Source organism: Myotis yumanensis, unplaced genomic scaffold, assembly GCF_028538775.1.
Source record: "Myotis yumanensis isolate MYYU_CA2020_CCGP unplaced genomic scaffold, mMyoYum1.0.hap1 SCAF_16, whole genome shotgun sequence".
NCBI lineage: Eukaryota > Metazoa > Chordata > Mammalia > Chiroptera > Vespertilionidae > Myotis > Myotis yumanensis.
In genome coordinates, this window is record NW_027223767.1 from 48,955,057 (window position 1) to 48,983,036 (window position 27,980).

Consider the following 27,980-nt stretch of genomic DNA (forward strand, 5'->3'; position numbering starts at 1 on the left):
GAGTGGGAGAGTTCTGGAGTGGGCGGCCTAGAACCAGGCAGACAAGGGGCTGGAGGGCGGCTGCTACAGGGTCATCCCTTTACATCTGTTGGGGTTTGAATCATGTCCATTTATTTCTTGTTAAAAATTAGTGTAAAAAGTTAAAAACTATAATGGGGAATTTGGCAATAGTAGCAAAATTATATACATATTTATCCTCTGACCAAGCTATCTTATTTCTTAGAATCCACTCCTACGTTAGATGTGAAAACATGAAATGATGTTTGAACAAAGCTACTCACTGCAAGAAGGTTTGTTAAGCCAAAGACTGGAAACCCAGAAATGTCTGCAGTGGGGAGCCGGTGGGCTAGACTATGGGATCCTATATAATAAAGAGCTCATATGCTAATTAGACTGAACAGCAGAACGACCGACCGTCCGGAGACCTTCCGGACAAAGCCGGGGCTGCGAGGGCCGAATTTCATGCATCGGGCCTCTAGTATTTACACATGGAGTTGGGTACAGTTGTATAGGAAGGAACAAGGAATAGCTCCATATACTCCTACGGGGTGGTTTCAGGACGTCACGCACATAAAAAAGCAAGATTGAGAAAGTGTGTGGAGTTTGCTGTCATTTATCCAGAAGGGAGAGGATATACTTTTACCCATATATGTATGTACTTGCTTATGTTAAAAAAAAAACCCTCACAAAACGTAAGGAAAAAACAAAACAAACAAAAAGAAGTCAAACCTCCAGCGGAGGGAGAGGCCCGGAATTCAGGCTGATTTCCCCTGCACTGACTACTTTCCTCTGTAGATTTAACTGTGGAGGCCTGTACATAGGCTACATAATTACAAAATAAAATGAAATTAAAAAAAAATCAATCCCTAAGCATCGAGAACCACAGTGAAACCGACGAGCCTGACCGTGCGCGTACGGAGTCGCAGCCACGTCACACGGTGAGAGACCGTACCAGGGGACCCAGCCGCTCAGGGGGGAAGTCCCCCCTTGGGATGCCCTCTGAGCTCGCAGAGCACCGTGAGCGACAGAAACCGAGTTCGGTAATGGAAGTGTTGAGGTGCCCATTCCGAGGCCGCGGCGGGCGTTCGGGGGACAGCCCTGCGGGGACTGGAGAAAAGAGACACGGACAAGAGACCCGTGGGAGTATGAAGACGTCCTGGAACTGAACTGGATCCTAAAATCAATAACACACACCACAGTATTTCCTCGCTGTCCATGCACAGGGCCTCTGAACAGCACCCAGGGCTGGAGCAAGGACACCCCGGTGCCCAGACTGTGGCATCTGACTCTCACTTCTGCTAAGGGAACAAGACTCCTGGAAGACACGGCTGCCCCCGGGCACGGCGTAGGAAATGTAGATAGCATGGGACGTCTTGTCATATGGACAGCAAGGAAGCTATCGAAGACTAGCGGGTGCCGTGTCCAAAGGATTCATGAGGGCCCTAGCTGGTGTGGCTCAGTGGACAGAGCATCAGCCTGCGGACAGAAGGGTCCTGGGTTTGATTCCGGTTAAGGGTACATGCAGGGTTGCAGGCTCGATCCTCAGTAGGGGCCTGCAGGAGGCAGCTGATCAATAATTCTCTCTCATCATTGATGTTTCTCTTTCTCTTCCTTCCTCTCTGAAATCAATAAAAAATATATTAAAAAAAGAATTATAATGGCAGTGGATTGAGACATATCAGAGGTGTTTTTAAGAATTCTTAAGTATATAATACTGCCACCCAAACCAAAGCAAAACAAAAAGATGCCTCCCTACCCCAATCCAAAGTCACCTGTCCCCTTACCAGTTGCTAAGGAACCAGCTCATTATTCTGAAAATTGCTCAGTAATGGGAGAGAACGGAGTGTTTACCATGCTTTTCCTGGATGAACGTTGCCTTTGGATAAACAACAAGTGGGTAAGGAGAAAATTCTTTAAAAAAAAAAAGATTTCAGCTAATCAATCAAGACAAAATCATAACATCGGACTGTCCCAATTTGGCAAGTCCTATTGAAATGACAGATCGCGCCAGGCCCGTCAGTGGGCGCCACGCCGCCGTAAGAGCAGCCGCACGTCCTGCCTTCTAATAAAAACACACGCCACCATCCAGGGAGCAATCCTGGGAAAATAAAACCCTCAGACCCGAATCTGATCAAGCCTCTCATTCCAAGTCCAATTTACGGCAAAGATAGTTTTCAGAGGCCTGTGTTAAATGACCCCCCAGGGGCACAATCAGCAAGATCCAGACTGTGGGAAATTCTACGGTACAAAGGACGGAGATTCTTAACTCAATAAATTGCTAGAAAAAAAAAAGAAAAAGAAAAGAGAGAGGGGACCTGTAGATCAATGGAGACTTACGGCCCCCCCCCCCCGCCCCCCTCCCCCAATAACAACAAAGAAATGCCAAACCAAAGCAAATGCAATTGTGTGGATCTCATTTGGATGCCAAAGCAAATAGACCAACTAGTAAGAGAAACCGTGTAGCAACGAGGGAAATTTAAATCCCAGTGGGGTCTGATCGTATTAAAGGGACTGTTGATCTTTTTAGGCACGAGACTGATAGTGGCTTAAACAGAGACTTTATACTGTTTCTTGACAGAAATATTTATGGGTGACATGAGACTCCGGGGGTATGGCTGAGGGTTCGAGAGCAGACGGAACGCGTTTGGCTGTGAATGGGTAACTTCTGAAACCGGGGATGTGTGTATGGCTCACTACATGCCTCTCTCTCCTTTTGTAGATGTTTGAAATGTTTCACAATTAAAAGGGGGAAAAGCCCATTCCCGCTGAGGTCTGCAAGGGACAAACACTGCTTTTCTCTCTCTGCGATACCGAAGGCCACAGAAGCAAGAAACAGAATCCCCGCTTGGATCCATTTGTACTTAGGAAAAAAGGATCATTATTTTATAATCAACTCAAAGGACACGCTTTCTTTTCAATGTAAGGAAAGGTGCAGGCTCTGGAGCTTGAATCTGAGCTTTGCAGGTCCTCGGACTTGGAACAACTGACTTGCCTCTCGTGCCTCAGTTTCCTCTTCTGTAAAATGGGGTGATGCCGATAATGCTTCTTGGGGCTGTCGTGCAGCTTGCATGAGAGAGGAATGAGCGTAGCTCCCCCCAGCACCCCACTCGGCACGTAGCAAGTGCCCTGTAGACGTGAGCTCCTCTTACTCTTCTGCTGGCTCCTGTGTTCCAGTATCTGGGCAATCCCTTCCCTGACTCGTATCGAGCAGCTCCTGGGTGCTGGGCATGGGCTGGGCTCGGGTGGGCTCTGCAGCCTCCTTTAGTTCTGGGCTCTAATTGTCCTGGCCACTTGGCTGGCCTTCTCGGCGCCCCGGGAGCCATTTGCTTTAGAAGTCTGCAGCCCAGCCCTCCCATACGGGGAAGAAAACTTAGGACCAGCAGCACAAAGCTAACGGTTCGCAGCTCAGATCCTCAGCATGGGGATCGGGCCTTCTCCTTCTCTCCCCTGCCTCTCCGAGTCCCAATTAGCAGGCTTTCCAGCCAGTCAGGGCTGCCAGCCCTCAGCTGCAGCACCTGCCCACCCCTCCCCTCCCCCTGCCCAGGCCGTGGTGCCCTCTGGGGGAGAGTGAGAGGGCTGAGGCTGGGCGTGGTCAGCTCTGGCCCATCCCCACTTTGTCTGCTTAGAATCCAACACTCAGGCCCTGGATTGGGAATCAGCACTGACCCGAGGAGAGGAATGAGAGCAGGCCCAGCGACAGCCGAGGGGACCTCACGCTCAGCTGGCAGACCGTCCTCAGTCCTTCCCACCCAGCCACGCCAGACGGCAGTGGGAACGGCCAAGGCTGCTAGTCCCAGAGCGATCTGGGTTGTTGGACACGTGCAGACCCGGCATGGAGGGCGTGCGGGAACCTTCCGGAGGGAGGTGTCTGCCATCACCTGATCCTGGGCTCAGAGCCAGAGCCTGCAGTTCTCTCCCGGCCCTGGTCCCGGTCCCAGTCACAGCTGGCTCCCAACACTGCCCCTCAGACGCTCTGCCTCCCTCCCACATCTGGAGGGGCCGACCGCCTCCTCCCACCTGCCCAAGCCGCTGGGGCCAGGCTGCAAATGGGGCCCAGGGCGCGCTCCGGGCTCCTCGGGGAGAGAGGAGAGGCCAGGCGTGGGATCCAGGGTCTGGGTTCTAGGAGGGGACGGTTGAGAAGTCCTGGCTTTTAGTGCAGTTACAGTTACAGCAAATTTACTGCCACTGCCATCACTGGTACTACCACCGTTACTGCCATCACCGGTACTGCCACCGTTACTGCCACGTTTACTGTTACCAATGTTATTGACACTCTTACTGTTACCACGGTTACTGCCACGCTTACTGCTACCACCGTTACAGTCTCTTACTGCTATTATTGCTATTGGTTGTGGGCTGAACTGTTTCTCCCTAAATATATACACTGAAGTCCCAAGGCCCAAGACCTCAGAAGGTGACTGCATCAGGAGGCAGCCTTTAAAGGGGCAATTAGGTTAAAACGAGTCTTTAGGGTGGGCCCTCCTCCCATCTGACTGGTGTGCTTGTGAGAAGAGGGGATTTGGACACGGACACACGCAGAGGGAAGACCATGCGAGGACACAGGGAGAAGACGGCCGCCTGCAAGCCAAGGACTAAGGCCGCAGAAGAAGCCCGCCCTGCCGACACCTGGATCTCGGACTACCCGCCTCCAGGACGGTGAGAAAACGAAGCTCCAAGTCCCGCAGCCCGGGGGCACTCGGTTACGCAGCCCGCAGCAACCGACCCGGATGCATTCCTGCTGCTACGGCTCCTGCATCGTTCTCAGAGCAGTGGCCATGTGTTTGTTGTTGTGCTCAACATGTTACAAACACTATCTCTCCTGGTCCTCGCACAGCCCTAAGGAACAGGCACTGGGACCTTCGTTGCTGGCAAATGAGGGAACAGAGGGTACTGTGGTTCCCAGCCGCTGGCACAGGGCACGGTGCTGGGCTCAGTAAGGACGAATTGAGGGAAGCTCAGTGAGATGGCAGAACCTGTTCAGGGAGCCAGCGACAGGCAGCGCTGGGACGCAACCCAAGTCCCCGAGAGTCCGAGTCCCGAGCCCTTCACGGGGCGTGGGGTCAAGTCCAGCCCAAGGACACAGGACCCAGCGGGATGCCCGCGAGAAGTGGGTTCTGGATTCCTATGCCCCGTATGCCTCAGTCTGAAACAAACCTGGCTTTGTTCACAAGCCCGTCTCCGGGAGCACGTGCCCCCTGCACTGGTCACACCTGGGTGGCGGCCATCCTCCCCACGGCCCGGACCTGGCCTGGGAGAGAGTCCTCGTGCCCTTTCCCTTGACCACCTGTCCTCTGCTTGGTCTGAACCAATGGTTTTGAAAAGAGACGGGGACTCCCTCCTGCCCGCCCCCTCCCTGTGCCTCCGGCCGCGCACCTCCCAGCGTCCTCTGGGACGAGGACGGGCCTCACGTACCTTGTAGCCCTGGTTGATGCCGTTGATGAACTGGGGGCTGGGGGCGTTCCAGGTGAAGCGGATGGTCGTGGAATTGGTGGCTTCTGCGTGCACGTTGCCCGGAGGGACCGTGGGGACTGGAGGAGAGCAGAGAGGGGGTGGGGGTGGAGGGGCACACACAGTTAAGTAGAGAAAACACAGGGAAGGGGTCTGTGGGCTCTGCTTATCCCCCCCAACTCTCCCCTCCCTGTGTAGACCAAAATGCCTTCTTTCTCTCTCTCTTTTTTAAAAAAAATCTAACTTATTGATTTTTTACAGAGAGGAAGGGAGAGGGATAGAACGTTAGAAACATCAATGGGAGAGAAACATCGATCAGCTGCCTCCTGCACACTCCCTATTGGGGATGTGCCCATAACCAAGGTACATGCCCTTGACTGGAATCGAACCTGGGACCCTTGAGTCCGCAGGCCGACGCTCTATCCACTGAGCCAAACCGGTTAGGGCTGCCTTCTGTCTCTTGGTTAGTTTGCATTAATAAAGCTTGTCTGGCTCAAAGAGAGAGAGAGATAGAAACATTGACAGCTGGTGTGGCTCAGTGTCGACCTATGAACCAGGAGGTCACGGTTCAATTCCTGGCCAGGGCACATGCCTGGGTTGCAGGCTCGATCCCCAGTTGAGGGTGTGCAGAAGGCAGCTGATTGATAATTTCCTCTCACCATTGATGTTTTTCTCTGTCTCTCCCTCTCCCTTCCTCTCTGAAATCAATAAAAAATATATAAAAAATAAAGCTTGTCTGACCCATTTCACAGGGCACTGACAAAGGAAAGTACTGGATATGAAAATGCCCGGGGTGGTGGTAGGTCCAATGCTAAGACGTAAGCTGGTTTGTGATCCAGTTAAATATGAGCCTTCGCAGAAGGTCCCTGAACCCCTGCAACCTCCGCCTGCATCGCGCTCGCCCCGACCTCTCCCTCTTCTCCGCAGGCCCCTCCCCACGGGGCCACTGGCACACCCACCTCCCTGCAGCGTCCACTCGGTGACTTTGCCACTGTAGACGCCCAGCCCGGCGCTGTTGTAGGCGGCCACCTCGATCTCGTAGTTGGTCCAGATGATGAGGTCCTCCAGCAGCAGGTTGTTGACGTCAGCATCCGTGATGTTCTTGAACTGGTACCCGACAGGCAGCCCGGCCAGGCAGTACCTGAGGGGAGGGAGTCAGGATATAGTGGGTTGGTGGTGGCTCGTGTGCCTCATCCAGTGGCTACCTGACTGGTTAACACAAGTCTTGGGGACCATTCTGGTTTTTTAAAAAAATATTTTTTTGCTTTATTTTATTTTAAAAGATATATTTTTATCGATTTCAGAGAGGAAGGGGCAAAGAGAGAGAGATAGAAACATCAATGATGAGAGAGTATCATTGATCGGCTGCCCACACTGGGGATGGAGCCCGCAACCTGGGCCTGTGTCCTGACCGGGACTTGAACGGTGACTTCCTGGTTCATAGGTTGACCCTCAACCATGGGGCCACACCACCCGGGCTGGGCTCATTTTCTTTCTCCCTTAGGACAGTGGCTCTCTCTCTGCTGGTCACTCACATGGGTAGAGAGAAAAAAGCCTGAGGCTACCTACGCCAGCATTTCTACCTGCCACCAGAACAAAGAACACAGGGAACAAGGAAGTGACACCTCGACAGGCAAATTCAGGCGGCTGGGAGCTCAGAGAACCACGATGCACACTTACCTGAGCTCTAACCTTGGGAGATTAGGGACCCCGGGTGATCTGGGTGTTATTATACCCATAGCAGGGGTTCTCAAAGCCTTAGTGCGCATGGAAAACACCTGGAGGGCTTGTTAAAACAGATTCCTGGGACCCCCCCCCCGCCACCCCAATGCTTTCCATTCAGGGGCCTGAGAGCGGTTTCCAAGGCTCTCACTGCTGGAAGTTCTTCCCAGTGGTCGGCAAACCGCGGCTCACGAGCCACATGTGGCTCTTTGGCCCCTTGAGTATGGCTCTTCCACAAAATACCGACTTCTGCGCATGGGCCACAAAGTTTCAATCGCACTGTATGTGCGTGCCCGCACGTGGTATCTTGTAGAAGAGCCACACTCAAGGGGCCAAAGAGCCACATGTGGCTCTCGAGCCGCGGTTTGCCGGCCATGGTTCTAGACCAGTGGTTCTCAACCTTCTGGCCCTTTCAATACAGTTCCTCATGTTGTGACCCAACCATAAAATTATTTTCATTGCTACTTCATAACTGTCATGTTGCTACTGTTATGAATCGTCATGTAAATATCTGATATGCAGGATGGTCTTAGGCGACCCCTGTGAAAGGGTTGGTCGACCGCCAAAGGGGTCGCGACCCACAGGTTGAGAACCGCTGTTCTAGACGTCTAACCACCGTCCTTCCTACCAAAGGGTGAGCTTTTCTTATCGCCTGATCCTTGCTAGATGGCGAAGGGCCCGTGTGAATTGGCTCTGTTCTCCCATCCACTCCTGATGCTCCCCATCCACGGGCCCCTCCCCGGTCCCTCCGGCGGACAGACGCCCACCTGATGATGTAGCCCTTGAGGAGGCCGTTCTGGTGGTTCTCCGGGGGCGGCTGCCACTGGATCATGATGGACTGGTTGGTCCGGCCGCTGGCGATGACGTTCTGCGGAGGGGCGGTGGGGGGCTCCTCGGGGAGCGAGACCCTGGAGAGGAAAACACCGGGGAGGGGGGGGTTTCCCGCTCTTAGTTCTGAGGGCAAACACCGGAGTTTCATGGGATCGGAGGAGGCTGAACCCTGCCCTGCTCTGTTCCCGGACGATGCACGAGTGCTGTGTGCTTTTGGGCAAGTCACTCAACCTCTCTGAGCTTGTTTCTTATTTGTAAAAGAAACAGAACGAAGCTCCACTTGCCTGTTTATAAGACTGGTGGGGGCTGAAATGACACAACGTATGTACAAGTCTTTTGAAAACATGGGAAAGCACCGGATGTATGTTTTCTGTGCAGCCCAGGGATGTGGGCCTCAGTTTCCCACGTGTCAGAGCATCAGCTGTGAAGCTGATGACGTCCATCATGAGATGCCTGTGTTTTAGAAGCAGGAGTGCTCCATCCTCCCCCTGGCAGCTGCCAGCTGGTGGTGCATTTTGTTTATTGATTTATTTATTTTAAAAGATATTTTCATTGATTTCAGAGAGGAAGGGAGAGAGATAGAAACATCACTGATGAGAGAGAATCATTGATCAGCTGCCTCCTGCATGTCCCCCACCGGGGATTGAGCCCGCACCCGGGCATGTGCCCTGACCAGGAACTGAACCATGACCCCCTGGTTCATAGGTCGATGCTCAACCACTGAGCCACGCCAGCCGGGCTGGTGGTGCACTGTAACTGGGCCTCCTTTACCCACGGGCTGCGCCCAGGCTGGGGCGGGGCAGGCGGGTGGGGCGACATGGTGTGTGGGTGACAGCCAGCGCGTCGCCCGCCTCCTGAAGCCGAGCGCCTGCGTTTCTCTCGGGCATCGCCGGGGACACGGCGCTCCCCCTCGGGCGGTTCTCACATGACTGACACGCATCCATTAAAAACACAAGTTAATTATTTTCGACGGATGCCTTTCCTTCTGGAAACTAGTTTCTGATTTTGCTTTCGGACGGGTCGCTCTCTACGCGGGCTGCACTGCCGTCTCTGCAGAGCTGCGGGGGGAGCTCACCTCCTCCCGGAGACTCTGGGCCGCACACGAGGACGGGTTAGGAAGATGAATGAGGGGGAGCTGAAGGACCGAGGACGCTGGGGGAGGGTGGGCCCTGCACTTTGAGGCCTTTCCTTTCCTTTTTCTGTTTTGAATCGAATGGGTAGCATTTTATTCTGTTTGTCAAGGCTGATGGTCTACACGGCTGCCTCTCCAGGTCGGAAGGGGAAGTGGAGACCTGCTCTATTAACGTTGATCCCTGTTTGATGCCTTGCGTACAGGGCTGCTTTGTTCTGTATTGAATTCATTGGGTGACACCGGTTAATAACTCACAGCGGTGTCAGGTGTACAGTTCCATCACCCCTCACCTGCATACTGACCTGGATTGTGCGTTCACCACCCCAGGTGAGGTCTCCTTCCGTCACCACCTATAGCCCCTGTACCTTCTTCTACCTCCCCTCCCTCCCTCTCCCTCTGGTAATCACCATGCTGTTGTCTCTGTCTATGAGGTTGTTTGTTGTTGTTGTTTTTGGCTTAATCCCATTCACCTTTCTCACCCAGCCCCCTTTCTTAGTGGGATCTTGTAGCTCTGAGCCACTGGGGCCATGCCCGCTTTATTCCCTGCACCAGCACCACCTCTGGTGGCCCACACATGACCTGGAGCATAGTAGGTGCTCAATAAACAGAGAATGAACAAGTTCTCCTATAACCGCTCTCCATGCTAGGCTGTTATAGCCCCCGCCCCCGCCCCCCCCCCCCCCTGAAATCCAGAGACAGCTTGCTAGCACTGTGGCAAAACCACACATCTGCTAGAGGTCTGTGGACACACCTAAGAGCATCTTTTAAAAATAAAACCCTATTCTCAGCTCCCTTGTCAATTATTATCTGGCGTATGTGCAACCGTTTATTTCTGGGCTCTCCGTTCCGTTCCCAGCGCCACGCTATCCTGGTTACTACGGTTTGGCAGTAGAGTTTGACATCAGGAAGCACGGTGCCTCTGGCTGTGTTCTTTCTCAGGATTGCTTTGGCTACCGGGGATTTTCTGTGGCTCCATACCCGTTTTAGGATGGTTTTTCCCTATTTCTGTGAACATAGGGATGGCACTGACTTTATAGGAGGCTTTGGTGATGTGGGCATCTTTAACAATATTAATTCTTCTCCGTGGGGAGAGCAGTGCTGGGAAGACTGGATAACCACATGCAGAAGCATGAAAGTGGGCCCCTTCCTTACACCACTCCCCAAAGTGAACCTGAAATGGACGAAAGACGTAAATACAGCGCCCGACACCGTAAAAATACCGGAGGGAAACCCAGGGGAGCTCCTGGACGGGGCCTCGGCAGTGACTGCCTGGATATGACAGCGAAGGCACAGGCAACAGAAGCAACGATAAACGCGTGGGACTACATCTCATTAAAAAGCTCTGCACAGGCAACAGGAACCCCCACCAAGATGAGAGGCCGTCTATGGAATGAGAGAAAACATCTGCACATCGTCGATCTGATTAGGGGTTAATATCAGAAATAGAGAAAGAACTCACACAGCTCCATGGCAAATAAAAAAAAAAGCAAAACCCAAGAACAAACAACCATTAACAAATGGGCAGAGAACCTGAATAGACATCTATCGAAAGAAGACATGCAAACGGCCAACAGGTGCATGAAAAGGACCAATTATCAGGGAAACGCAAATCAAAACCACCAGGAGACGTCACCTCACACGCGTTAAATGACTATTATCAACAAGACAGGAAGTAACACGTGTGGGTGAGGGTGTGGCGGGAAGGGAGCCCTTGGGCGCTGCTGGTGGGAATGTAAATTGCGACAGTGACTATGAAAACCAGTGTGGACTTTCTTCAAAACGTTCAAAGCAGAACTACCAGAGGATCCTGCCAGCTCGCTTCTGGGGACATGTCCAGCCACAGGAAGTGCAAATAGGATCTTGAAGAGATAGCTGCTCCTGCCCCCCGTGCTCACTGAAGCAGTATTCACAACAGCCAAGATATGGAAGCAACGTAAGCGTTGGTCAAAGGATGAATGGATAAAGATGTGGCTTGTGTGAGCTCTTGTACACACACACACACACACACACACACACACACAGGAGTATCACTCAGCCATGAGCAAGGAGGAAGTCCTGCCGTCTGAGACAACGTGGATGAACCCCGAGGGCACTGAGCTAAATGAAAGAAGTCAGACAGAGAGACAGGTGGTTTATGACATCACTCAGATGTGGACTCCAAAGAAGCCGAACTCAGAGAAACAGAGAGTAGATTGGTGGCTAAGCAAGGGCTGGGGAGGGGGGTGCATGGGGAGGTATCAATCAAAGGCCACAACTCTCATTGTGAGATTAGCAAGCTCGGGGGATCTAATGGACAGCAGGGTGACTAGAGCTGCTGATCCTGTATGTTATGCATGAAAGTTGCTCAGAGAGGAGAGACCACAAAAAGGAGAATATGGCCCTGGCCGGTTTGGCTCAGTGGATAGAGTGTCGGCTGGCAGACCAGAGGGTCCCGGGTTTGATTCTGGTTGGGGGCACGAGCCTTGGTTGCAGGCTCCTCCCCAGCCCGGGCCCCGGTCGGGGCTCATGCAGGAGGCAACCGATCCATGTGTTTCTCTCACATCGATGTTTCTCTCTGTCTTTCCTCTCTCTTCCACTTTCCCTAAAAATCAATGGAAAAATATCCTCGGGGGAGGATTCACAACAAAAAAAGGGTAATTTGTAATGGGATGGAGGTGTCAGCTAACTACGGTATCGGCGATATCACTTTGCAGGATATGCGTGCAGCAAATCAACAGGTTGCACACCTTAAATGTACACAGTGCTGTGTGTCAATCATGCCTCCGTAAAGCTGGAAAAATAAAAGTGAACGTAAAAAAAAACAAAGAGCAAAGCCCCGGCTTGGGCGCAGGCGGTCTGCGTCGCTGCCATTCTGACCTCCCCATGCTCCTTCTCACCGGCGGGGCCACGGCCGCCGGGGGAGGTGTCTGGCCTTCACCTCCTACACAGGCGGGTCCTACCGTGATGCTTTAAGACGGATGGCCTGCTGTTTTCATTCCGTTTCCGTCATTTTTAAGAATGCTCTGTGGAAAGCCTAGCGGGGCCGGTGTCCTGCCAGGCGCCGGCTGTGGGGATGGGAGCAGGTCTGCGTCCCTCCGGAAGTGCCCGCCTGCTGAACAGGGCGGCACCCGCGGGCGTGCAGGGCAGGAGGGGCAGGTCTCTGAACTTGCAGAGTCACAGTCAGAGGGATGACTAAGCTTGGTGGATGCCTCGCCCGCGCCGGGCGCTGCTCACAGCACTTCACACGTGTGGTTTCATGTCGTCATGACCATCTCCCTGGGAGGCAGGAGTGAGTACTGTGACCCCATCCTACAGATGCGGAGACTGAGGCTGGAGGGTCCAGGGAGAACCAGCCAGGACCTGGCGGCAGCCTGGCCACAGTGGTTTTGGCAGGCCCTCGGACCCCCCCAGCTCCCCCCCTCAGGCCATCCCTGAGACCTGCTCTCACCTCTCCGTGTCCTTGCTGAACTGGCCTTTCCCCACGTCGTTGACAGCGCAGAGGCGGAACTGGTAGGAGCGTGCGGGGACCAAGCCCTTGACCACGACCGAGGTAGCCTCAGGGTCCACACTGGCCAGGAGCACGGCCCAGGGGGCGTCTGTGGGGAAAGAGGGCGGAGGAGAGGTGGGCATCTTGGGGGGCCATGCCTCTTACCCCTGTTTCCAGCAGGGCCCAGCCTCTTTTGGGCTAGCAGAGGTGTGCCACCCCCTCGGTCCAGCTGAGGCCAGACAGGTCCCTTTTTGGTCCCTTGGCTGGGTGGGGGGAGGTGGGAGGAATTTTTTGGTCCCTTGGCTGGGAGGGAGGAAGTGGGAGGGATTTTTGGTCTCTTGGCTGGGTGGGGGAAGGTGGGAGGGATTTTGGGTCCCTTGGCTGGGAGGGGGGAAGTGGGAGGGATTTTTGGTCTCTTGTCTGGGTGGGGGGAGGGGGGAGGGATTTTGGGTCCCTTGGCTGGGAGGGGGGAGGTGGGAGGGATTTTTGGTCTCTTGGCTGGGTGGGGGGAGGTGGGAGGGATTTTGGGTCCCTTGGCTGGGAGGGGGGAAGTGGGAGGGATTTTTGGTCTCTTGGCTGGGTGGGGGGAGGGGGGAGGGATTTTGGGTCCCTTGGCTGGGAGGGGGGAGGTGGGAGGGATTTTTGGTCTCTTGGCTGGGTGGGGGGAGGTGGGAGGGATTTTTTGGTCCCTTGGCTGGGAGGGGGCAGGGATTTTTGGTCCCTTGGCTGGGAGGGGGGAGGTGGGAGGGATTTTTGGTCTCTTGGCTGGGTGGGGGGAGGAGGGAGGGATTTTGGGTCCCTTGGCTGGGTGGGGGGAGGAGTGAGGGAGGGAGTTGGAGGCTGCTGGGGAGGAAGCAGTGCTCATGGGAACTGAGATGCATCCGTCTTTTCCATCTTTTTCCCCCTCAGATCGATGAGCTCTGGGCACACTTATTTAAAACGCATTTAAATTATGCATGCTAATTCTGGAGTCCACAGCGAGGAGGAGAAAAAGAGAAAGAATCCCCACCGTTTTGGAGGCTCCTGGTGCAGCAGGCCCTACGTCCTGTGCCTTGTGAGTATCTTGTTCAATTATCACAATGACCCCAGGGAGCCGACTTGGTCATGTGACAGCCAAGGCGGCTGAGGCTCCAGAGGGAAGGGTCTGCCCCGAGGCAGAGGCCCAGGAAGTGGGTGCTGGAACCTGATGGCTGAGCCCCGCCTGCCCTGGCTGCGGTGCAGAGGGAGCCTTACTGTTCTCTGACATCTCCAGGATGTAGCGGATCAGGGGGCTGTTGCCGTCGAAGGGCTTGGCCCAGGTCAGGTTGATGGCCCGCCTCTCGGAGGCGCTCAGCGTGGCCACTGGGTGCTCGGGCGCGTGAGGCAGCTGCCTGGAGGAGAGAGATGTGGCGGGGCCACCGGTGAGGTCTACAGTCAGGTGAGGTCTACTCGGGCGGCCGGGACTCGGATAGAACTCCCGATACCTCGTGCTCGGCCACGAAACGTGGCCTTTGGGCCATCGACCTGCAGAGTCTCCTCTGGGGCCCGGAGCCCACCTGTCCAAAGCCAGACCCAGACTCCCCTGCTCTTGCAGGGGGCCCAGCCTGGAAGGATGCTTGGGCGTGTCCTGCGAGAAGGGCTGTGGCCCCAGGCCACCTGGTGGCCTGCCAAAAGGAACCTTCTCGGTGCCGCTGACACCTCTGGGCTCGGGCCTGGGCGGGTGGCCCTACCTGACCCGCAGGTGGGCGCTGCGCGAGTCGTTGCCTCCGGCGGAGAGCACCCGGCAGGTGTAGGTGCCGATGTCCCCTGACCACGTCTGGGTGATGTGCAGGGAGCCGTTCTTGTCCAGGCGGACACGGGGGTTGTTCTCCACGCCCAGGGCGGCCCCGTCCTTCTCCCACACGTACCTAAGAGAGAGAAGAACCAACAGGTACAGAGACGTAGAGAAGGGCCGGCCGGCGTGGCTCAGTGGTTGAGCGTTGACCTAGGAACCAGGAGGTCACGGTTGAATTCCCGGTCAGGGCACATGCTCTGGTTGTGGGCTCGATCCCCAATGTGGGGCGTGCAGGAGGCAGCCCACCAATGATTCTCTCTCATCACTGATGCTTCTCTCCCTCTCCCTCTCCCTTCCTCTCTGAAATCAAATATATTTGATTTAATATAAAACATAAAAACATATTTAAAAAAGAGAGATAGAGAAGTGGGGGTGCTCTTAGGGGTGTGCTCAGCCCAGGCTGGTCTGCAGGAGAGCAGGTGGGTCGGCGACAGGCCCCGGGCCGCCACCGGTCTCTGGGGCTGGTCTCCGGGAAGGGTGCAGCGGCAGCCAGAGCAGCCTGTTGTCCATCCCTGCGGGAGGGTGCGCGTCCGTCCAGGAGGGTCAGCACATTGTCATTATCGGTCATTCACCTTCGGTTCAGGTCCAGGGCCAAGCCTGGCTGCTTTTTGCCAGAAGTTGCTGCCCAGGGGCCGGCACCAAAGAGCCGGCAGAAAGGTCTTCTCCCCACGAGGTGACGAGGTCACCGCTGGACAGAGCATGGGACCTCCGCCCAGGCTACACTGTGCAATTAGTTGTATGAGAATCCCGGGAGCCATGGGCCACTGTGACAAAATGACCTCCGTGTCCAAAACATCACGTTCGCTTCGGCCGGTCGGCACGAAGGGGGACTTGAGAAATGGTCCCCATGCCGTGTCTGACAGTAACACGTCTCTCCTCTGGAATGGTTCTTGGGGACAGACAGCCGTCGCTGCCATGAGCTCGCGTGGGCGGCCAGCTCCGGGAAGGCACGCCGTGTGGAGGGTTCGGGATCGTCTGTGGACAACGTTCCAACCACATCTGTGTGATTTCCAGGCTCCTTTTGGCATTGGCGCTCGCACCACACGGCGGCGGTCCCCAAGGGTCGATGTTGGAAGTTAAAGGAGCTGTTTCTCAAACTGGGGCGCCGAGCTGGATCCTCGGAGAGTAGGTTTTGGTCTCAGAGTCTAGTAGCCCTTATGCCAACCTTGGCTTCCAGGGTCACTACGGTGTGGCCGGACAGACTGTAATATGCCGAGTGGCCACCAGATGGCGCCCCAGGATGCAGTTGCCTCTGGAGTGTCGGGGTTGTTACTCCAGGAGGCATCAGTGCCGGGCCCTCCACGCCCAGTGGTATTGCCCATACAATACAGAAGCCACACGGAGGGAACAGTTACTTCCAAGGAAGCAGTTAAAACTTTTCCTTAGCATCCCAAAGGGACAGTTTCTCCTGGTTTTAGTTCCCAAAGCCTTCCCTTGGGTTGGCCCCCAGGGGTCTTCACCCCAAGCTTGTGGGGGGGGGGGGTCCGAGATTTTCAGTCTTTCTTGGCTGCTTCTGTCCCGAGCTGCCCCTCCTGGGCCTCTCCAGAGGGTTCCACAGGGGGTGCTGGTTGCCTCCAGGCCACGTAGATCGTGGCCCAGGTGAATGGTGGGGGTGACTCAGTTTGGGCACCTGCCCCTCCCGTGTGTGTCCCAGGACCTCTCCTGGCCCGGCCCTGTCCCTTCTCCCACACCTGCTCACCCAGACCCTCTGCTGTCCACTTAGCAGGTGGAGGGTCTGGGAGAGCCAGCAGCCCAATGCCCCTTTCTGCCCCCTTCTTCCCTCCTCCTTCCTCCATTTCCCCACACCCCTTCCTCTCTCCCTCTCCCTCTGACATGGCCCAGTTCAGTTCCAGCTCACTCTGCTCCCTAAGCATTTACGCAGCGCTCCCCACACCCCAGCCCTGCACCAGGTCTGTAAATGGCCCCCCCTCAAGGACGCTCTGTGGCCCCACGGGCAATACTCACTTCCTTGGTGCAGACACTCGCCCAGCTACCAGCCACCCTCAAAGCCGCCCTCCCCTTGGCCTCCCTGGGGCCACAGCAGAGGGAGTACCTGATGGTCACCCGGGGGTCATGGGCCACGCCACACACCATGGAGGCCTGGGTACCCTTGATGACACTCTGGTCCTGGGGCGGCCTGGTGATGCGGGTCCGGGCTGAAAGACAGCAGGGGGGCGGCGGTGAGAGGAGGGGCGGGCGCCAGAGTCACAGGCGAGAGGCAGGGTTTGGGAAGGTGTTGGCAGGCGAACCAGACTGCGTGGCTGGACTCTGGGGGGCGGGGGTGAAGGCAGACCAACAGGTGGACAGGAAGACCACAGCGAGTGTCCCCGGATGTTAACAACGGCACCGTCCTTCCCTGGGACCTGGACTCTCGGGAGCCACGTGCATAGCGGGGGCTCATTTAGCGGTGCTCCCACACACCGTGCGCAGGATAAAACACCAGAAATCTGGGGATGGTCAGTGTCCTCTTCCCAGCACTGAGCGGTCCAGGCAAAGCAAACGTAGGATCAACTGCTTCCTGCCCTAATGCGCTGCTCACTGGGCCACCACCCCGCCCAGGAGCCCCACAGCTGTGTCTGTCTCGGGTGCGGACCCCTGTGTGGGGGTGCAGGCAGAGCGTTGGAAAGGACTCGGGAAGTTTCCTTAGAGCAGGGGTCAGCTAACGACAGTCTGGGGTCACGTCCAGGGGCTGTCTGGGTGAGCACACGTAGGCGGGACCCCAGCCACGGCCATGGATTAAGTAGCGTCCGTGGTACTTTCCCGATGAAACCGAAGCGTTAGTTGAGGAGTTGCGACCGTCTGGCCCACAAGCCTGAAGTATTTACACTCTGGCTGGTCACAGAAAACGTTGGCTGGTTTCAGCCTAAAGAGCATGAAGACAGCTGCCCAAGCTCGGCGTAGCCCTCGATCCCGCGGCATCGTCGACGGCGCCTGGCTTCCTGGACCCTCTCCTCTGAATGAATGAGTGCGGGTCCCTCTTATAAGAAGCGCGCTGGCCGGACAGACGCGGGCACGTGGAGGTGCCGGCGGTGTGAGTGTGTGCTCTGCGGGGCTGGCGGGGCTGGGCGCACACTCACGCACAGACGCGTATCGCTCCGCACACTCACCCCACACGACCAGGTCCGCAGAGGCTTCGTCCACCCCCCGAGAGTTGGTGGCCAGGCAGGTGTAGGTCCCGGCGTCGGAGATGCGCGCGGGGCTGACGAGCAGGCTGCCCGACTCCAGGAGCGTGAAGCGAGGCAGCTGGACGGAGCCGCTGGCCAGGATGCGCTCCCCTGCGGGCAGCATGGGGTGGGCTCAGGCGGCAGCCCAGACTGCACCCCCCACTCCTCCCTCCTGGACTGCCCTGGGGGAGGCGGGGAAGGGGTTAAGGAAGGCTCCCAGCTTTAGAAAGGCCGGGACTGGGGTGGTGAGGCTCCTGACTGGTGACAGCCCAGGGCACAGGGTCACAGAGCCGGCCGGCAGCCGGGAGCCCAGATCCCCTGACGCCTCTCGCCCACCACACTGTCTGCCCTTCACCAGGGCAGGCCAGGGACTGTCTCCGAGGCAGCTGGCACTGGGTGGGGATGGGGGAAGGGCAGACAGCTCTGAGGAGGTGGTGACAGGCATCCTGTGGAGGATGCTGCTGGAGAGTCACCTTCGGGGAGCTGAGGAACCTGGTGGGTGGGTGGGAGCCAGGAGTGGGGGTGGGGGATGGAGAGTGACGGGGACAGCCCTCCCTGTGCAGGGGGACCTAGGGAGGCCTGGCGACTGGAGTCAGAGACAGAGAAACAGAGAGAGAGAGACAGAGAAAGAGAGAGAGAGGGAGAGAGAGGATGTGCTGTGTCTGAGCGAGCCTGGGAGGGCAGGTTTTCGTGGCTGTCTCTATTTAAAAAAAAACCCACCTGTCCGTAGAGGGGGAGATTCTCCAGGCAAGCCTGCGGGTAGGTGTGTCTGTTTGCACACGTGTGCAGACACACTGAACTAGCCAGCGTGTTAGGTGTGTGTGTCTAGTTCCGTGTCTAGGCACATGCCTGGGTGCGGTGACTTTCCTCCCACACATACTGACTGAGCACCTACTATGTGCCAGACTCTGCGCTAGGCTCCAGGGAGACAGCAGTGGACACAGCTGACAGCCCTGCCTTCGCAGGGAGGTGGCGATAAGCAAAGTAAGCGATTGTGTGTATTAGGGCCTGGGGCACAGGGGGTGGGCGTGTCCTGTGGGGAAGGTGCCTCTGAGCCGAGGCTTGGAGGTATGTGTGTGTACATGTGTGTACATGTGTGTACATGGGAGAGCTGTGAAGGGGAGTGAGACACAGAGGGGACAGGAGGCACAGAGTGGGTGGACTTAGGTGGGCGGCTGGGATCTGCTGGCTCAGGCGTCCGGAGCCCTCCTACCTGCACGAGCACCCACAGAACACTAACCAGGGAGCATGCCACCCCGAAGCACACTGTCCCCATTACAGAGGGGACCTGAGGTCAGGGGCCCTGAACAGCTCGCCCAAGGCCACAGGTCTCGGAAGACGCCGAGCTGTGCCCTGAGCCTGGCGGGTGGTGGGCACTCACCGGGGTGTGACAGGTGCCCCCTGAGTTGTGCTGCGGGACCTTCACAACTGTACCTGGGACACCCCCCCAACCTGCTGGCTCCAGACTGGCTCTGAGGACTGCCATGCCCGCTCCCGGCCCCCCCAAAGCAGACCAGTCTCATCTACCTTTCTGCCAGGTGATGGCCGGCCTCGGGGCCCCTGAGGTCTCACAGGCCAGCACCACAGACATGCCGTCAATCACCGTGCTGTCCAGGGGGCCCCTGGTGATGTTGGGGGCGATGCCTGCGAAGGGAGAGAGCGGGGCCGCTCAGCTGCAGCTGGGAGGGCCCCCCCTGATGTGGGCCCCTCTCCCCCCGTGGGGGAAGGCTGCAGGGGCCTCACGGGGTGGCAGCAACGGGAAGGGGCCGGGAGGACCCTCGAGGGCTCCCCACGTCACCCACCCCTCAGAAGGACCCAGGTGACACCAGTTCCCACCCTGCCTTGCTTCTCACGCTTCCTGTGGGGGAAACTGAGGACTCCCAAGAGCAGCTCACATCCCCATGACCAGGTAAATGGATTCACCATCATCAAACATGACATTGAGACTCTGGTTTCTTAAAACAGAGAACAGTTATGGCCGATCGGACATGCCCACTGTCGGAGAGGCCGTCCACCGAGCCCAGCAGCCCGGGTGGGCCCTGCCTCCTCAACGTCAGAGCGGATGCTTTCTGTCCCCTTCCCTGACCTTGGCCCCCTCGGAACCCCCTGCCCAGGCGGGTGTGGGTGCAGGGCTCCAACACGGACCAGCCCTGGCCGGGCTCATAGAAGCGCAGGCTCGGTGGCAGCCCTCCTGCCCATCCCGCCTTGGGGGCAACCCAGCTCCTCTCTGCCCGTGGCCTCTGTGGGCCTGGTGACCAGCCCTGGTGCAGAGATGAGGGCCCAGCAGATGTGGCATCTGCAGGCCACTCTCAGTGCCACCCGAGGGCTAAGGCAGCTCCACTCAGGGGGCAGGGCCACTACTATCACCCCAAAGCGACTCCCGGGGGACGGGATTGGCGAGTCGGGGAGCTGAGGTTACAGTGCTGGCTCTTGCCTGGCCGGCATGGCTTGGTGGCTAAGCATTGACCTATGAACCAGGAGGTCACGGTTTGATTCCTGGTCAGGGCACAGGCCTGGGTTGTGGGCTCGATCCCCAGTGTGGGGCGAGCAGGAGGCAGCCGATCAATGATTCTCTCTCATCATTGATGTTTCTCTCTCTCCCTCTCCCTTCCTCTCTGAAACCAATATATATATAAATAAAGTGCTGGTTCTTCTCTTTGGAGAAGCAAGCAGGTCGGCTGGGTGGGGACGGGCCACGTCAGCCTGCAGGGCGGGAACCGGGGCAGCTGGGATGCCCGAGCCTCTCAGAGCCCGTCCTCGGCCAGGACATTGGGAGGGCGTGTGGGGTCTGAGGCCTCCTCCGGACACTGGACACAGGGCTGCGGGAGCAGTGGGTGTTAAGTGGCTTGTGCCCCCGGCTGGCTACTGCCTGAGATGTGCTCTGGGGTCCTGTCTCTGTTCCCCAGGGGCCCTGGCTCGGAGCAGAGCTGGTCCTGGCTGGGAGGGGCTCCGGGCAGGACGGAAGGGACTTACTGGTGACGGCCAGGTAGGTGGACGTCTGCACCTCGCCGGCGGAGTTGCGGGCGAAGCACTGGAACATGCCCGTGTCGTCGGGCACCAGCCCGCTGATCTGCAGGCCCCCGTCCCCGCGCTGCCGGAAGCGGCTCAGCCTCGCCACCTCCACCACGGCCGCGTCCTTGTACCAGGTGATGGAGGGCGGGGGCACACCTGGGGAGAAGGGGACCCTGTCAGCCGCCAGCCTCCTTCCCTCACTCCCACCTGAGGGGTGCACAGTGGAGGCCCGGAGTCTGTGAGCAAGTCCCTGGGTGACTTGGTTTCTAGAATCTTCTCGGACGGGCAGTACTCGCCCTGGGAGAGGGGGAGGATGTTCTCAAATTCTTAGAGAACAGGTGCTTCAAGACAATTTTAAATGTCCCGGATTCGTTTAGCTTGGGGATGCTGGATTGGCCAAAGGAGACATTTTTTCCTGCAACATTTAGCAGAGATTCTTGTGCGTTCGGGGAACCTCCCGCTGGGAGTGGGTCCCCTAACCCCCACGACCACAGAGCCCACACCAAGGAGCATGCAGAGGGGACCAGGACTCCTCAGGGACTCCCCAGAAGCCCCCATACATGGTCTACACAGCGGAGTGAAGGGGGGCTCCCCTTGCCTCTCGGCCTTCTCACAGGTACCCCCGGACCCCCTACTCTCCCTCGGGGCCTCTCCGCTCAAATGTAACTTCCCTAGAGAGCTCCCCACATCTGTTCAAAAGTGCACCCTGGCTCCGTGCCCCCAAAGCCCGCCTGCGTTTCCTCGCTAGCGCTTTGCACCCCGACATTCCATGGCCCCGTATTGCATCCACCCAACGATGCACGTTCCTTCACGTCGTAACGTCTGTGAGAGCTGGCCGTCTCCCCGTCGACAGCACGTCGTAATCTAATTGGCGGTCTCTTTCCTTTCTTAGTGGCACATAAAATAGATGAAAGGAAATGAGGTATCTTTATTTGTTTATTGGATTGTCTGCCCGCCTCACGGGAACGTCAGTTTCCTACAGCAGGGCCTTGGCTGTTCGGTTCCTCCTGTATCTTCCCCAGCCCCGGGAACAGCGTTCAGCACAGGGCGAGCCGTCGGAAAAAATGGTTGTTGATTGAACGCATGAATCTCGCCTCCCCCAGGTGGGTCTCCCCTCCCCGTCACTCTCTGCCTGCCTGAGCTACATTCTGCCTCTCTGCTCATTACGAGGTCACATCCCACCGCCCGCCCCTGAGTTCATCCTGGTTTCGGGCTGTGTTTTGGCTCAGCTGCCCCAGAAGGAGGGAGGGTGGGGATGGGAAAAGCAGAAATTCCCCGGGAGCTCTGACGGGGGGCGGGTCAAGTAGAAATGATGGGGGCGGGGGGAGAGGGAAAAACATAACCCAGAAGCCAGGCGGACCTTCTGAGGCACATGTAGGGCGAGATGCACCCACATTCTCCTAGTTCTGACATGCCGGGATCTGGGCAGTGTCGACAACTCTCCAATTATGGGCAATTTGGGCCTGTCACCTATTCTGAAATCACAGTAATTTGGGTTCGTTTGTAACCCTCAAGTTATGATAACCTAGGTTGATTCCCAGGCCCGAGATGATGGTAATTTGGCCTGTTTGTTTCCCAGGGGTGTCTGCTCACAGCCAGACTGACTCTCTGCTCCATGATGGTGCCTGGAGAAGGAGGTGGAGCTGAGAAAAGTCCGTGCCAGAGACAGGAGGGGCTGAAGGTTCGGGGGTCCTTGTTCCCCTTCATCCCCGCCGCCTGCCGTGTTACCTTTGGCTCGACAGGGAATGTCCACCACTTTCTCCATCTCTGCTGTGATGTGTCTCTCCGGCTCCTTGACAAACTGAGGTGGTTCTGCAGGAAGAAAGACAGGGGAGGGGATCAGAGCCATGCTCCTTATGATATAACCATGCTGCCCCTACCCTTTTGGGGCCCCCCAGCAGCCCCGCCCCGTCTCACCCAGCACAGACAGGTAGGCTCCACGGACGACGGAGGGGACGCTGCTGCTGCGCAGCACGGCCTCGCACTCGTAGAAGCCGGCGTCGCTGCCCGTGGGGTTGGGGATGGTGAGCCGGCGATTGTAGTCGCTGATACCGCCTGACAGCAGCACCCCATCCTTCTTCCAAAGGATGTGCAGCTTGATCAGGGGCCTGGAGCAGGGGAGGGAGAAAGCACTCAGCCACAGGGACTTCCGGAGGCCGGAGGGTAGGCAGGGGCGAGGAGTGAGGCCCAGGGCCAGGCCGCCTGGGTTTGCCCAGCCTCCCGGCATTTTCTAAGCCCTTAGACAAGTTCCTTCAGTGCTCTGGGCCTCAGTTTCTTCATCTGTAGAATGGGGCAGCCGTGCTCAGCGGGGCTGGGGTGAAGGTGGATGCATGAACGCAGCGGCAGCCCTCGGAACAACTCAGTGCCCAGGGCTCCGAGAGCTGGAAGCTTCCTTCACGGGGAACCCTTCTCCTCTGCCCTCCCCGTGCGCCAGGCCCCGGATGTAACTCAGCGGACGGACAGGAGATGGCTACAGGTGAGGGAACGTGACGAGGAGGAACACGAGGGAAGCACCCAAAGTGTGGAGATGGGGAGACAAAGGCAGGTGGATGGATGTACCCATCCCCCAACTTCGATGGGGTGAGGATGGGAGCCGAGCCCTCCCCCCCCACCCCCTGGCACCCCCAAGGCTCCCTGAGACTGGGTTTGCCCGGCTCTCCTGTTTGGCACCTGGCGGATCCCCGAAGGCCAATCTGCCGGGGGAGGTGGGTGTCTGTGTTAGTTCCACAGGGTGTTCAGAGGGTCCATGAGAGAGGGGTTCCGTGGCCGAGTAGGTTTGGGCAACAGTGGTGTGAGTGCCGTGAGGCAGGCTCCTCACCGCGGGTCTCCTGCATCGTTGTTACTGCACAGCCTTCAGGCGCTCGGCTGCACCTGGTGGCCTTGCCCACACCCGTGAGACACCTGGGCCCCGAGGGGCGGACTCGCAGAAACACTCTACGTACAGGGATGTGCTCTCCGGGAGCCTCCGCAGGGGTGACCTCAGGGTCACTGGTCTCCCCCCACCCATCACGTCCCTCGTCCCTTGGGAGCAGGAACCAGGAGTCAGGGCAGGCTGGGCCAGCACCCGGCCTCCAGGCCTGACCACCGAGGCAGGTGCTCGGACCTTCCCGTGTCACAGCCCAGGAGGCCGAGGCCCAGAGCACGGCCGTGAGCATGGCCTTGGGGTGGCCTGTTCGCTCGCGCATTCTGCTCTCGGCAGCGGGGTGACCTCGGGCGGGTGGCCTGCTCTCTCTGAGCCCTGGAGTAGTGCCATCTCTGCTGGGGAGTTGTTGTTGGGGAGAAAAAGGCTGTGTGGGAAGGCAGGCAACACGGTGCCACACGCAGTCAACACGGCACCACACGCAGTCAACACGGCACCACACGTAGTCAACATGGCACCACACACAGGATGGAAGTGTTTCCTGTGTCCTGTCCCTAGCTGGTTGGCTCAGTGACCGATTCCAGTCAAGGGCACATACCTGGGTTGCAGGCTTGATCCCAAGCCCCAGCTGGGGCACGTGCGGGAGGCAACCAATCCATGTGTCTCTCTCATAACGATGTTTCTCTCTGTCTCTCCCCCTCCCTTCCACTCTCTCTAAAAATCAATGGGGAAATATCCTTGGGTGACGATTAACAACAACAAAAAAGGTGAGGGTTGTGCACGCCTAGGAAGGGGCCTGGATTGCCCCCGAGCGCAGGTCTGCCCCCCGCAAAGTCCATCACGTGAGCTGTCTCCTGGCACGTGCCGGCCTGCAGGGAGGGCGTCGTGGGCAGAGGCCCTGCCCGTCTCTAGGCTGCTCTGAGGGTTGGACGTGAGAGGACCCCCCTCTCCCCCCCCGTCCCCAGTATCCTGGGCTGAGGCCGGCAGCCCTCTAGCTTCCACCGGAGCCCGACCTCTCCTCTCGGCCCGCAGAGAACGAGCTGGCCTGCTTGTATCCACAGCCTGCGGCAGCAGCTGGCACGGCCACCCTCTGTCCTTCCTTCGGGCTAAATACCCTTTCTCCTTTCACGGGTTCTCATATGACACCCCAGGGCCTTCCTGAATTCCGACAGGTCTCCTCGGAGCAGCCCCTGGGTGGGGAGTGAGGGGAAGGCACTGCCCACCTGGCGTTGGCCACGCACTCCATGGTCACCTCCGAGGTCCCGGCCACCACGCTGGTGTTCTTGGGAGGAATGATGATGGTTGGGGCGATGGGGTCTGCAGGCCCCCCTACATCTGGGGAGAGGTCAGATGTTAGCCGGGAAGAGCCAGAAATCCCATCTCTGCCCAGCGCCCGCTAGAGGCTGACGCCAGGCAGACGCCCATCCTTTTCCAGTGGGCAGGTGGCCGCAGGGCAGCCACCCGAGCAGCCCAAGCTGAACCTCCAGACACTGACCCTAGGGACTCATCACCGCTCCTCCTCCTCTGCTGAGGGGTCTCCACGGAGACCCACTGGAGGCCCCCAGGGCCTTCCCCACCTGCGTTTATCTCGTCGTCTTCCTTCCTCTAGTTCAGCCTCTTCCACCAGAACGCAACCCCCTTGTAATGGTTTGAACAGTGTTTCCCCAAATTCACGTCCACAGCAGCTACGCGTGGAAAAAGGGTCTTTGCAGAAGTGAGCAGGTAACAACGAGGCCCTCCTGCATCGGGCTGGGCCCTCTGCCCGATAGGACATGTCCTGGTAAGAAGAGGGTGATTCAGACACAGCCACCTGGCGGGGAGGGCAGGTGCGGACAGAGGCCGAGATGGGAGTGATGCATCTACAAGCCAAGGAAACCAAGGATTGCTGGGGCCAGCGGAAGGGAGGGGAGGCGCGGAAGGCTCCTGGGCCTGCAGACCCCTTGCTTTCAGACGTCTGGCCTCCAGAATTGCGAGAGAATGAAATTCTGGGATCAGCCTCTCAGGCAGGGGCACCTTGTTATAGCAGCCCCAGGAAGCTCATACCTTGCTTGTGGCAGGAACCTCAAGGATCTTCGCTTGCGGCTGAATTGTGCCTCCCCTTAAATCCCCATGTTGAAGCCCTAACCCCCAGGAGACTGTATTTGGAGATGCACTACTTAGGAGAAAACTGAGTTCAATGAGGTCACTAGGAAGGGACTCTCTCTCTTTCTCGCTCTCTCTCTCTCTGTCTCTGCCATGTGAGGACACAGTGAGAAGGCGGCTGTCTGCAAGCCAGGAAGAGAGCCCTGCCTGGGAACTGACTATGCTGGGGCCCTGATCTTGGCCTTCCAGACGGTGATGTATACATGTTGGTGGTTGTTACAGGAGCCTGGGCTGACCCAGACAGTCTTGCACTCTTACCCCCCTCCCACATCTCCAGCACAAGAAATGCTGTCTAGCACACAGTAGGTGCTCAAATACATTTGTCAGGTGAACAAGTGAATGGAACTATCGATGTACTAACCCAGGGTTGATGGTGAGAACTGAGCAGGAGTGGGCATCATTAAAACGAAACAGCCCAGCAGGTGTGGCTCAGTGGTTGAGCATTGACCTATGCACCAAGAGGTCACCGGTTTGATTCCCGGCCAGGGCACATGCCTGGGTTGCAGGCTTGATCCCCAGTGCAGGGGGCAGCTGATGGATGTGGATGTTTCTCTCTCATCAATGTTTCTATCTCTCTCTTTCTATCCTTCTCCCTTCCCCTCTCTAAAATCAATAAAAACAAAACAAAATCAAAATAACCAAAGCCTCCTCAGAGAGGCAGTGCCATTTCCTTTAAGAAGTGGTTGAGTCTTAATCTTTGTGGGGCAGGGTAGCCCCGATATTGGCGGAAACCCCAATATCCCCTGCACACCCTCTCGGGCTCCTGAAAATACAACCGAGGACTTTTCTCCCACAGAAAATGACCCATCTCCCTGGCCCCCATCCAGGAGGCTGGGAGGTGGCAGGCCCCATGACACACACAGCCCGGGCAACAGCGATAGATCAGTCATCCTTGATGGGGAGGGCTCGCGGGGCCCCACCGCCATCCCGGCCACCCCGGTCAGCCCTGGGCAGGTCTTCCTGCCTGCGCTCAAGGCCTGGCTGGGAAAGGTCCAAGTCGAATGGGAATAAAATGTCAAAAATAAAGTAAAATGAAGGGGGGAAGAAAAGAAGCGTATAAAATAAAATAATTGCAACAATATAAAAGCCTATGTAGGGGCCATAAAATGCGATCCGATTGAAGGCTGCTGATATAGCTGAATCCATAAAAGCGTACTCTGAGGTGTTTATTATATCTGGGTGCGCAGGTACCCAGATTGATGGGGCCCGAGGAGGAGACAGACGGGGCCTGAGCGGTGCCCCACCGTGTAGCCGGGGGAGCAGAGCCCTCGGAGTTTAAAAATATAAGGCTGCCCCCAGGCCTCGGGCCAGCTTGGTGGCTTTGGGAGAGGAGAGGAGAGATATTGACCCTCCATCCCACCCCAGGGACCCTGAAGCTCAAGCCCAGGCCCAGGCGGCAGCCTACAGGGCTCAAAGGGAGGGACAGGCAGTGGCCGGGGACCCCGGACCAGAGAAGGGGGGCCTGGGGTTCAGGGAGACCTGGTTCAACACCCCATCTGCTCCCGAGCTGAGCTGGTCTGGTGAGTGCAGACTATCGACACATAGTAGGTGCTCAATAAACAACAGACAGTCCTTCCTCCTGGGGATGTGCCTGGGACACTGGGGTGAACCGGAGTAAAGGAAGGGCGTCTTTCACGCGAGCTCCCGATGTGGACAGCCTCGGGGCGGGAGGAAGCAGAGGGGCTCCCCCCACTCCGGCCAAGCTGGATCCTGCCGCCCCAGGACGATTCTGGTCACAGGACAACGAGGGGCACCCCCTGAGATCCAGTCTCCCGGAGTCACCTCATTTGATCCTCCCAACTCCACGGGGCCACAGGCATCCATTACAGCCGAGGAAACAGGCTCAGGGACCACGTGACTCACCTGGGCCACAGGCCACCTGCGGGGGGGTGGGTGGGTGGGTAGCTGCTTCCCTCCGGGGACTGACCTCCCAACCCAGCCCGCGGCCACGGACCGCAGGTGGCTATGAGCTCTGGCAATGTGTGCCCGGTGCCCCTTTGATTTAATGGGATTTAATTTAGAATAATTTGCAGTTAATTAAAAACAGGCCCCCGAATCAGTTACCAGAACCCTTTAAGTAAGCCTGGAGCAAGCTGGCACAAGGCTCCGCCTCCCCAGCCGTAAATTTTCTGAAATCTAAACCCAGGCCGCGTCTGTCAGGTGAAAGTTTTGCGTCCAGATTGAGATGCGTGGCAAGGGTAAAACACACGTATTTTGAAGACACCGTATGAAAAATAACATCCAATGTAAAATATCGCATGGATATGTTCCAGTATTGATTGTCCGTTACCATGGTACTATTTTAGATACGTTGGGTTAAGTAAAATATAATAAAATATTAATTTCTCACCTATTTCTCATCCCTTTTTAAAAAAAGTTCGGCTACTGTC

At 57.2% G+C, this 27,980-nt stretch overlaps 1 protein-coding gene across 1 annotated transcript in view; it reads right to left on the reverse strand.

Annotated features, from left to right (window-relative positions):
- Positions 1-27,980, reverse strand: part of SDK2 (sidekick cell adhesion molecule 2) — a 207,668-nt gene that overhangs the window by 52,538 nt on the left and 127,150 nt on the right. The window contains exons 6-18 of the mRNA XM_070393644.1: positions 24,672-24,783; positions 22,506-22,696; positions 22,317-22,400; positions 20,550-20,744; positions 19,104-19,220; positions 17,520-17,687; positions 16,466-16,568; positions 14,309-14,485; positions 13,833-13,969; positions 12,561-12,708; positions 7,938-8,078; positions 6,408-6,589; positions 5,413-5,528 (exon numbers count right to left, since the gene is read on the reverse strand). Coding sequence (XP_070249745.1) covers positions 5,413-5,528; positions 6,408-6,589; positions 7,938-8,078; positions 12,561-12,708; positions 13,833-13,969; positions 14,309-14,485; positions 16,466-16,568; positions 17,520-17,687; positions 19,104-19,220; positions 20,550-20,744; positions 22,317-22,400; positions 22,506-22,696; positions 24,672-24,783 — 1,871 coding nt within the window. The remainder of the gene's footprint in view (positions 1-5,412; positions 5,529-6,407; positions 6,590-7,937; positions 8,079-12,560; positions 12,709-13,832; positions 13,970-14,308; positions 14,486-16,465; positions 16,569-17,519; positions 17,688-19,103; positions 19,221-20,549; positions 20,745-22,316; positions 22,401-22,505; positions 22,697-24,671; positions 24,784-27,980) is intronic.